The following is an 11,959-nucleotide window of genomic DNA, read 5'->3' as shown; positions in this document are numbered from 1 at the left end:
CCACACGCTCTCCCTGCTGTCCCTCCTTCACAGTGCAGGTAAAACTTGTCCCTGCTTCTGCCCAGGGCGAGCGCTCACCTGGGCCTGTCTTTCTGGGCTCCTCCCGGTGGTGATTAAACCCCTTTTTCCGGGGGGTCTTTACCCTATTGGTAGAAGCTTCTAAACACACTCAGGTCTCCGCCTTAACAAGCCTCCTCTCAACCACACATTGTCCACCAGTCACCGCTGTTTTCTGTTCTCTGGAGCCCAAATTCCTGAAATGCCAGCCTCTCCTATTTCTCCGCAGCGGTGTGCTGGTAAATGTTTAACAGCCGGTTTTGGAAAATGAAGCCTTGATTTGTAGCGTCTGCCCACTGGCAAGGTGTAAATGCTGCCACGTTGGCGTGTCAGGCTGCCCACATACATCACTGAAGGTGGCACCGGAAGAGATGTGCCACAGCCCACCACCCAGTGTCCCCACCACAAAGACAGCGGGGCCAGGGTCCCTGTGCCATGTTCTCACAGCTGCCTCTCCTCTCAGGGTCTCAGCAGAGAGCACACCGTCCTCACTGAGCTTTCAGAAATTCGGCTCTGTCCCCACCCAGGCCCTGTGAAGGAAGGGCCAGCGTGCAGCCTGGGTGCCACCTGACCAGCCACAGTCCTGGAGGGTCAGGCGCCCTGTCTCCTGGACTACTCTGTCCTCGCCAGACACTGACATTCTCTGCTTTTTCATGCTGGCCACAGAACAACACTCAGCTCAATGGTCAAAGCCCACTGAATAATTTGAGGTGATCTTTTATTGAGTTCACCGGAGTTAAGTGGTTAGCAGTTGCTTTTTTGTCCCCGGCACTGTCAAAGGATCTTTGCATGAATCTGAAGGTATGTCCTCATGGGCTCAAAATTTTCATTCAAATTTCAAATTTCAACTGTTGAACAAGAAATGAAAAACATTCTCTATTGAGAATAAGGAAGTGGAGGTGGAGGAAAGGTCGGGTGAGAACGGGGCCAACCAGCGTCCTTTACAGCTGAGGGGAGGGGAGGGCAGAAGCTCCCTGGAGGGACGTGGAAGAGGTTATGGAGCACGTGTGAGTGATTTTGAGTTCCCTGTTCTCTCATCGTGGCATTTCTGGCATCAGAGAAAATTAAAATGTGATATTGATAGAGAACATTTAAAGATGCAATTAATCCTTAGGCTTATTTTTAAACATATCAAAGATCCAATTGGGTCCCCTGAAAATTACCTGTTCTGTTTCCCAATACCATAAAAGAGTTTCGTAGTGTTTGATTTTAACTCAGAACCTAAACAAAAAAGGCTAAATCAAACATGGTTTATCACCACCCTTTAATATAAAGTAAATTAAAGCCATTTAGCATTTCAAATTTTACTGTAATCAGATTGGCTCCTCAAAACCGAAACAGTTGTCATAAAAAGATGAAATGGATATCATTAATAACCTAATAATCTGATGATCATTATAGGGTTCTGTTAATGCAAAGAATGTAGATGAAAGCTCTTAAGAACAGCATAAAAAGTGAGTTCTTACCAAAGATTATCAGAGGTAGTTCTAGCCACACAGCTGCTAGCCGGAAGAGCAGAAATGGAGCTATGATTCCCCCAAAATCACACAAACCTGAACACAGTGAAACTCCAAAGTTTCTGTAGAATGAAAAATGGTTTTAAATGAAAACTATTTCATAAGTAAATTCAAGATAATCAAAATATTCGGAGATATTCAACAGCAAAGAAAACGTGACAACACTTTCCATTTTTCTAGTTTTTAACCTTGAAAACTACCACTGTCGCGTACTCTAAGCAAACCATGTCCATTCTGCACCATTTCACAGTGAGGGTGGTGAGGAAGTCTCCAGGGTTGGCGGAAAGGTATTCATCCTTCAGCAGCTCACGCCCTGCCTGCTCTGTGACAGTGCGGGCCCCTTTGTCCCCTTGCACGACAGCGGTGTGCCCAGGGAATATTTCCCAGCAAAGGAGGGTCATTTGCACTAATCCATGCACACCGTCTCACTCTGTCCTTCGCTAACCGGCTGCTCACAAATGCGAGATGTGTGACGCGGTCCGAAGAGAGTCCATACAGCCTTGCAGCAGGGTGATGCTGGTGAATGCAGATTTAACCCACAATCCAAGAAAGTGCACTAAGAGATCTGGTTCCAAGTCCAGAGCCTTTCCACAAAACCATAGGTGTGTATGAAGATATGATATGAGAAATACTTCTATCACAAAACGTGTCAGGTAGTAATGCAGAAAGCAGCTACAACTCAGAGCATTTCTTCTTTACTGGCTGAATTCAGCCCAGGTTAATATATTACCAAGCTAAGGAAACTATTTTATAGCTTTTAAGTCTACTTAAAATATGTGACTACACAGTTACTTAGGAGAAACCACGACATGTATGTTGTAATTACCGTAATGTTGTTGGGTACAATTCTGAATTTACCAAATAAACAATTTCAAAGGCCATGGTTATCCCTAGTCTTCCCAGGGTAGCAACTGTGGTCCTCAACCATGGTATCCCTGCAAACACAGAAAGTTTGGAAGAGAGAAGTTAGGGGTCTGATTTCATTAACATCGTACAAAACAACAAAAGGCATTTGCTTAATGCCCCCTAGTCCAAAGTATTTGCTAATTTTAAGCACAAATGATAGAACCTTCTAATATTATAGCCAGATTTCAACGACAACAACCAGAATGACAGCTAATATTTTAGTGTGCTAGATGTCTTTCTAAGCAGGGTTGGATTATAGAAATACAATTCAAGAACCATTTGAACAATTCAAGAACAATTCAAGCAGCCACTACATTGAAACAATGAACTGTTTGAGGACTGCTCTGGTTATATGAAGAAACTCTCCTTTCCTCCCTAGTAACTAGTGGGAAATGCCAAACATTCCCTATTAAATATTTTTTTTCTTTTCTGTTTTAAGGACAGAAGGAGTTAAGTATTTTTACTCTAAAAGGTCAGTGCTCTAAGTTTCCTAAGAGTTGTGCAATTTATGTCATCCGAGGGGATTTGGTATGAGGACATATGATTTCATGAACAAGACCATATCTGCTCTTCAAAGCAAAGCTAAGGATGTCCAGCATGTCTGGCTTTCATCTGTGAACAGATGAATACCTTTTATACTCATGTGCCTGCTCACTTAGCACTAAATCATCCTCTTGTCTTCTAGGAGCATTATTGCACCTTCCTGAATATATAGTTTTTTAGTAGGAAAGTGGGCATGAGTGACGAGGAGGCAGGAAGAGAATCAAACTCATAGAAGTCTGTGTGTTCCCTCTAGAGAAAAGTCAACAAATCAAAAAAGCTAAAACTCATTAAATGAAACAATTACACAGGAGGGCAAGCAGAGAAAAAGATGGTTTGAGAGTCCAGGTCATTGCTGGGAGGCCCCACTTTACTGCGTTCTGACTGCAGTTGGGCTGAGGCTATCCTGGTGAGCTTGGTATTTTTTCCAGATGAGAACACTTGTAGCTGTCACACTAACAGTTACATCAGGGAGTGAGGAGGATCAGAGTTGTGCTGATGCGCTGGGCCACCATCTGCTCTGGCACAGAGCGGTTGTCAACATGTGTTTTATTTAGGCTTTGCTTTTTCATGAAGGCCAGGGAGGGGCACGAGGAAATGCATTCCACCCCGTCCTTCGATGAGCAGGTGGTGCTGGGGACGGAAAGGGGGAGCCGTGGCCCAGATTCCCTGGGTCCCGGCCCGATGGGGCAATCTCCCGCTGCTCTAGGGCTGCAGTGAAGAAGGCCGCCTGCTACCATGGAAATGATCTCCCATCCAGGTTAGGTACTTAAGTGATAGGATTCTTTTTATTAAATCAAGATCTCTCTATAAGTGAGTCTCAGTTTAGGTTTATTAACTGAGGCTAGGACTATTTGATGGAAAGAACCAAACAAAAACCAGGAAACCAAATTAAAACACATACCCACCATGAGAAACATATGTGGTTAGCTCAGTAAAATAACTAGTCAATTCAGCAAAATGTTCAGAAAACCCTGCCAAGTTGCCACACTTGGGGAGACATGGTCTATCCTACATGTGGACCTTAATCTGAAAGACTCCTCACTCTTTTCCAAGCAGTAGAGTCCAGTATCTAACCATTAATATATCAAAACAGATATTTTATTGAAATGTGTAACAAGAGAGAAGTTCCTAAGGCACTGCACTGTTCATGAACTAAAGAGTAAAAAGAAAACAATTTGTTGGGAAGTGTGAATAATTATATATGCGCACACAAACTTCTGATCATTCCAGTAATACGCTAAGTTCATTTTGGGGTGGTGATACACAACTTTTGGTAGCAATGGCAAAAACCACAAGGCAATTTAAAAATGAGTACTAAAACTAAAATTGTCTCCTGCAGAGTTAAATGAGGACAAATGTCCCTCGCTGAATGGGGACCTGGTCAAGCTGCTAGAGATTACTGGGAACAATACCTGGATTATTGAAGAAAGGACGCAGGGTTTAAAATAAACAAAATTTTGAATCTCCTCTGAATGTACCATCGGTGAATTAAAATAAAATATTAAGCCCCCAGCCGACTGAATGGACCCCCTCTTGGCCAGCAGGACCCCAGAAAAACCTGAAAACTGACTGGCCGGCCACGAGGAGGAGGGAGCCCAGACACACCTCATGGTGCCCTCTGGCTTTTCGAGTTACTCTCAGGAACAGCAAGATAATAAATCATTAACGGGACCTAAGGCCCAGCAAGACAAAGTTTCAAGTACACCTGCAGGTCATCAATTTACTTAACAGATGACTCCAGGGGTTTGTCCCATGGCTTGTCTCTGGTTAGCAGACTTCCTTATTTTAACTTAACACATCCCAAGCCTTTAGACAAAGCTTCATTTCTTTCACTAATTACAAATCAAAGAATCTTTAAACCCACTTATAACCTGTAATTCTCCCCACCTTCAAGATGTATCACCTTTTCGGACCAAACCAATGTACACCTTCCATGTACTGATGTGTGATTTTATGTGTAATTCCTGTCTCCACGAATGTATAAAACCAGACTGCAACTGGCCACTCTGGGCACATTTTCTCCGGACCTTGTGAGGCCTGGACCATCAGTCACACACATTCGGCTCAAGAATAAATCTTTTTACTGAGTTGTTTTTTTTTTTTTTTTGAGACAGAGTCTCACTCTTTTGCCCGGGCTAGAGTGAGTGCCGTGGCGTCAGCCCAGCTCACAGCAACCTCAAACTCCTGGGCTCAGGTGATCCTCCTGCCTCAGCCTCCTGAGTAGCTGGGACTACAGGCATGTGCCACAATGCCCGGCTAATTTTTTTTCCTATATTTTTAGTTGTCCAATTAATTTCTTTCTATTTTTAGTAGAGACGGGGTCTCGCTCTTGCTCAGGCTGGTCTCGAACTCCTGAGCTCAAACAATCCGCCCGCCTCGGCCTCCCAGAGAGCTAGGATTACAGGCCTGAGCCACTGCGCCTGGCCTGAGTTTTTTTTTTTGATGTTAACACATCTGCTCTGATTTCCGAAATAAAATTTTGTAAAAAGTCCTAATAGAGATATGTAAATTAAGATACATGAACTTACTTTTCACTTAAAGAGAAATGAAAGTGAAAAACAATCTTTTCATTTCAAAAAGAAGACTTAGTGAAACTGTGAGGTTTGTAGCCATCCTAAATTAACTGAAAGATGGCACATGGGTATGGATAAAGAAAGCTCTTTATTTTCCAGCCTTTAATTAGAATTCAGAAATTTGGGCCAGAAGCAGTGAGTCTTAGAGGAGGATCTAGCCAGAAAGACTATTTCTTTTTCCAGAATTTCATTCTTCAGACCATGCAAAGTTGGGTTCGGTGGAGGGAAGCGAGTTCAACTGTTTTCTGTGAGACAGTGTCAGGGCTGGTTTCTGCAAAAGCTCATCAGCATTCTGCGGGTGTGGTCGGAACGGCTGAGGCAGAAGCCGTTCTAATGTTAATGTACCAGTCCTGGGAGTCAAGTCTAAAAGCCTCTTGGAATTGGAAGGACAGCCAGCGCAGGGAGGAGCCTCTGCTAACACTTGGAACTCACTGTAGGGATTTGAAACTTATTCTTGCCAGACAGTCATGACGGACACATGACTGTAAAAAACAGCCAAATCTGCCAAATGTGTAAATAAAGTGTGTCTAGAATAAGAGCGATTAGTTTTCAGTCTTTCTGAGGACAATTCTAAAGCCTCGATCAGGAAATTATATCTATAAAATAAAACTGATTAGAACAAGAAGAAAAGTCTATTCTTTGCTTCATATTTTCCAATATATGAAAGTGTCTTCTACAAAATAGCTTGATTTCGACCTATCTAGTTACTTCAAACTTGGTTTGGACACACAGTCGTAAATGCTTTTCGGGGACATGCTGAATGCAACACACATTAAAATCATGCCACTTGGTCTAGGACCAGAGAAAATCTTCTAGGGCAAAGTACACATCACGAAACGATGGCCACACTTAAGCCATTAATCTTTCTCTCCATGTTCCCCCAATTTCATATGCAATGAATATTTCATCCTATTCTACATGCCATGAGAACAGAAGATCTCGTCTTAGGGGACTATGTTTTTAAGTTAAACCCTAAGTGCCAAAGTAAAATAGAAAGAATAGTGAAGTCTCCCATGTTTCCAATTTTTCATGCTTCTACCTAAATTTATGTTTCCCGAGGGCAGGACTTATGTCTATCTTGCTCACCTCTCCTTCTCCCTCCTAGTTTAGTGGCTGGCAATTAATCGATACCCAAAAGAAATGTGTTGATAGACAGCTATTGCATGGATCCCCCACTCTTAGATGATGTTAACTCAATGTACCAGGTTGAATAGCATCCCCCCGATTCTTGTCTACCTGGAATCTCAGAATGTGACCATATTTTAAAATAGGGTCTTTGCAGATGTAATTACTTAAGGTGACACAGGGACAGAGAGGAGAGTGTCATGTGAATATGGAGACAGACTGGCGTGATGCCAAGGAACGGCAAGGCTTGGCAGCAACCACCGGAAGCTCAGAGAGAGGCATGAACAGATTCCCCCCTCAGAACTGCCTGAAGCAACCAACTCTGGGACACCCACATCTCAGACTTCCGGCTTCCAGAACTCTGAGAGAACAAATGTGTGCTGTTTCAAGCCACCCAGTTTGTGATGGCAGCCCCAGGGAACTAATACACTCAAGGAAAATAAGAGAAACGTAAACAGGCAGTTTCTGTTCATCATCACCCATCCCGATAGGTCAGAGGCCTGTTCATCTTGTCTGTGTGTGTTCTGAAGATTGGCATTTCTGTAACTTTATCCAAATAGGGTCTACCCGATGTTTGGGGAATTCATAAAGCCTCATCTGATTGGCAGGCTCATCTGTAAGTGTCGGATGGTTCTGACTCCTACAGCACTGCCAGTTCCTTTGCTGACCCTCAGAGGATTCTCAAAGACAGAGAGCCTCTCTTGTGCAGACACAAAGGACCCCCGAGAATCCAGCTGTCTCTGTAGTCCCCACTCCACACTATCCCAGAACACAGAAATAATTAACTTGCTCTAATTCACACGGCCCTTGGGAGCGGAAAGGCTTCCTCTTTCCAGCCCTGCTGTGTTCTGTGGCAGGGATCATCTGGGTGGTGTTAACGTGCCCTTGGGGTCACCTGCAACCTCTGCTTCCTCCTTATCCCATACCCATCCACCAGTCACCAAGCTCTGAAAAATTTAACTCTGAAACATCCCTGAAACGAAACCACCGTCTTCCGTCCAGGCCCACCGCCATGACCTTGGTTCCTACTCTCGGCATCTCTTCCTCCTCACAGGCTTGTCCAAACTGCTTTAGTGACGCCCAGCTCACTCCTCCTCTTCCCGAAGCTCACGGGACAGCGCCCAAGCTCCTCGCATGGTCTGGGGGCCAGTCGTGCTGGTGACTGACCATCTCTCAGGGCCCCTGGCCTGGGTTCCAGCCATAGCAAAGAACCTTAACTTCCTGAACCCCACAAAGATGTTTCACACTCCCGTGAAACTGCTTTGGAAAAAATCACACCTCTCCTCGCCTCCTATCTGGTACATTTCCTTTTCCACTCATGCCTAGTTCTCACTTCTGGGAAGCTTCTCTGGATAGCTCTCATGGATTGATCGATCACTCCTCCCACCTACTTTTGTTTTTGCTGTTTCTAAATCTTGTAAATAATTCTATTAGTTCATTTATCATAATGAAATCATTCCCATTAAAGTATCTGTATCCCTTAATAGGTTTCGAACCATTTGAAGTCAAGAACTGTGTCTTTGCTCTCTGGGTAGCCTCAGTGTTTGGCACGGCACCAGCAATGCGGCATGTGCTCAGGAAACATGTTTGACGACGTCAACCGTTATCACAAAAGTCAGTCAGATAACAGAGACTAAAAGGACACTGTATCACTATAAGCTAGATTTAGCACATCTATTTCATCCATAAATGAACCTAAAAACTGAGAAAACAGAAACATCTATAGAACTAATCTCTTATCTTCAAAGTTTTTATACCAATTAAGCAGAAAATTGAGTGACGTCACAAAAGCTTGCCTGGTGCCAAGATTGTGATTTGATGGTACATTTCCTAAGGACAAGTGGCTCCCTAAACTTTACTATTTTGATTTCAGTTTTTTCAAGTTCTTCGGCTGCCAGACCGATTTAGGGGAAGATTACCTTCTGGTAAGAATGCAGTGACAAGGCACGCCACCCCCGCCATTATATTGCTTGCCGCAAAGGGGAGGCGTCGTCCAACACGCTCAATGGTTAGTAAGATCAAGAGAGCTCCTGGCAGTTCCACAACTCCCGAGATGAAAAAGTCTATATAGAGGTTGCCTCCTATAATTCCCAGGCGCATGACAAGTCCTTGATATACCACTGCACTTGTGAACCTGCAGCAACATTGAAAGATACCAGAGAAGAACAAGTAAGAGATGACTTCAACCCGATTTGAAGGAAGGGGCATGTTGTAAATTTGATGCAAGCTTTTAAATCCATCACAAGTCAAACTTACCAAGCAAACATAAGTATAAGTGTGCACTTCCTCATTTGGGGAGTTCTCACCAGGTCTAAAATGGATGGATTACTAACTTCCTCATCTGTAACAGTAATCTATACAAGAAAAGCAGATTTCAGTAGCAATATACAGCAAAAAAACACCCTGCATAAGACAGAACTGTTGTTAACCAAATTCAAAGCTGTGGAACTGGATGATCTTACCGAACTGACTGGGGTCTTTCATAATTATACCTTAAAACCTGAGAAGGAAACGGCTTGTCCTCTGGCATTTTGAGTAGGTCAAATTCACAAAGCTGGGGTTGCTGCACGGAGAATCTGTTCTTAGCATAATTGCAGTGCTTCATGTTAAACTGCTCTGAGTAAACAAGGACAAAAGGTATGTTCTAAAGTAACATATTTGTGCACATTTATTAAATTGGGAGAAAATGAGAGTAAAAGTGGGTAAAGCATGTGGGATCCAACCAAGTGTGTCTTTATGTTATATAGTAAATCCTCAAATCTTACTTTGACAAAATAGAGTAATGTTCAGTCTGAGAGCAAGCATCAAAGGACAATTTTGCTTTTGTCCATTCATTGGAATCTAGCGTCTTTTTGATCCAGGAAAATTCAGCTCATCTCTATCTGGCCATCCAAGAAGTTGATCTTTTCTTCAATTCAACAAATATTATTGTTGGATGACCACGTATAAGGCACTATACAGGAAATAAAACACGGGGCAAACCTCCGTAGTCATAGGCTGCTTCTAGGCGAGTGTGCTGAAGGCGTCAGAGCATGGTTCCCTGCAGTGGCCACAGTGCCACCTCTCCCTGCACCTGCGCGCTCTGCCACCTCTGCTTGGAGGCCCTGTGACCTCCTCAGTCCTGATTTCACCTCGTCTGGGAGGTCTTTCGTAACCTCAGCAAACCTGATGACTGCCCACCTGCGCCTCCGCCCCGCAGCCCTCTTGCAGCACCGACACGACTGTGTTCCCTTTCGGGTCTAGTTCTCTTTCTCCCTCCAGGAGCGCTGGAGCCCTTGTAAGGCGGGGACTGTATTGCAGCACCCAGCAACATGTCTGGTGTGCGACAACTGCATAGTGACTGAACGCCCAAGTGAGAAGCCAGTGCCCCAGCGCTATCTGTTCCTCAAGACGTTGCCCTCAGTTTTTGTCCTCAAGTAAGAACCCTGACTACTAAGGACAGGAGCCCTTCTGTCCGTTTGCTCAACTCCAGATCTGGCCCAGACAGAGTGGGAGTCTAGGCAAAATGTCCCCAAGATTTCGAGCTGAAAGTCTCTCTACCAGTAGTCACAGAATTTGACTTGGAGAAATTCACGCCGACAGTACCTTGTCAATCACATATTCTAGACGGTGAATTCAAAGGGCCAACCGAAGCTTGACATCTTGTGCCTACGTTTGCTGCAGGGAAAGTCACACACACAAAAGTAGACTGCAAAATGAACGTCTGCAGATCACTTTTTCCCCAGTCTTCCCAATCCTGTACTTCTTCTATACCAAGACACATTGGTTTTCCACATTTTAAAATCTCTTAAATTGGGATGTATCCTATAGCTGAACTGACGAGAAAGCAATGTGTCACAGGCTAAACAGCATGGCTTCTCTTACTCAGTGGTCCATAAAACCAGTGTCTTAAAATCAGTAGCGTCTTAGAGTCAACAAAACAATAGTTTCCATGATGAGGACAGCTGAAGACTGACAATTGATTTTACCACCCATTCTTTCCTCCTCTCTTTTGATAACAGAATTCATGGAATTTTAGTCGGGCACACAGCTGTCTGTCAAGAGTCACTTCTTCTAGCTTCTCTTTCAACTACAGGTGGCCCTGTGACTGAGACCTCAGCAGTGAGGTGGTCATGGATGTCATGTGCATAAGTTCTAGGCTCCATCCTTCAAAAAGAAGATAGCTTGATGGAAGAAGATGTTGGTGAGCTTCAGCATACACCCTATTGCAGATGATGGCGGAGACACAGGGTAAATGGAACCTGGCTCCTGGGGCCTTGTGGAACAGAGCCGCCTTGCCAGAGCCGGGATGCTCACCTCTGGGTGGGCGTGTTAGAGAGCAAACACTTTTTTCTTTTTTTGTCACTACAGTTTTTGGGTTGCTGTTTCAGCAGCAAGACCTGGACGCTAACTAATACAATGCCCATTAAGATGCTCCCTGAGCTAACCTTCTACATTTTAAGACCCCAGTGAGGGATTTTTCTTTATCTACCTTAACTTTTGCTGCTCCAAAAATAAGGCAGGAACATCAAACATGGAAGATAAGAAGTTGTTATGTTACAATATTTATTGCATGGTTCATTACTAAAATGTTTTTAACAATTAGTTTCTACATATTCCCACATTAAACTGGCTAATATCTATGGAGCCGTAATATCTATGGAGCATGTAATATTAGATTCTGGGCTAAGTACTTTACATGGATTATTCCATTTAATTCTCATCAGAGCTCTATAAAGTTAGTACTTTTATTAATCTCATTTTATAAATAGAGGCTCAGGACATTACGGATTAAATAGCAGGAAGGTAGACAAACCAGGATTTGAAACCAGGCAATCGATTGGAGATCCTCTGTCCTTAATCCCCACATAGCACTGCTGAATACATAGAAAGCTTTTATTTTAGAAAAATTCTTTACAGTTGATGGTCACTTCTATATATTTTTAAAGATACCCTTGACCAAAAATTGAATCTTTAATTAAAACACTGTTTTATGAAAAAGACTTGACTAAACTAATTTCGATTGTAAAGATCTTTCAATTCAGGATGAAAACCACCCTGTCATTTGAGGGCAGTTTTTCTCCACACAGGTATCACTGCTGACTTATTCCAGCGGTCACTGTCTTTCACTTAGCGCTTTTCCACGAGTCAGACTTGGGTCGGCGCAGCCGTGTTAGTCCCGGGCTGGTCTCCCGTCTCTGTCCAGATGACAGATCGCTCATCTACACACCGACACCACCGTTCACCCAGAGCACACGG

General features: G+C 43.6%; 1 protein-coding gene across 1 annotated transcript in view; it reads right to left on the bottom strand.

Annotated features, from left to right (window-relative positions):
• Positions 1-6: 6 nt before the first annotated feature.
• SLC22A3 (solute carrier family 22 (organic cation transporter), member 3) overlaps positions 7-11,959 on the bottom strand; it is an 89,186-nt gene continuing 77,233 nt past the window's right edge. Inside the window, exons 5-8 of the mRNA XM_012646790.1 lie at positions 8,978-9,075; positions 8,641-8,855; positions 2,401-2,509; positions 7-1,636 (exon numbers count right to left, since the gene is read on the bottom strand). Of these exons, the coding sequence (XP_012502244.1) occupies positions 1,453-1,636; positions 2,401-2,509; positions 8,641-8,855; positions 8,978-9,075 (606 nt within the window). The 3' untranslated portion in view covers positions 7-1,452. The remainder of the gene's footprint in view (positions 1,637-2,400; positions 2,510-8,640; positions 8,856-8,977; positions 9,076-11,959) is intronic.

Source organism: Propithecus coquereli, unplaced genomic scaffold (genome assembly GCF_000956105.1).
Source record: "Propithecus coquereli isolate 6110/MARCELLA unplaced genomic scaffold, Pcoq_1.0 Scaffold25, whole genome shotgun sequence".
Lineage (NCBI taxonomy): Eukaryota > Metazoa > Chordata > Mammalia > Primates > Indriidae > Propithecus > Propithecus coquereli.
This window is presented reverse-complemented; position numbering and strand designations above follow the sequence as displayed.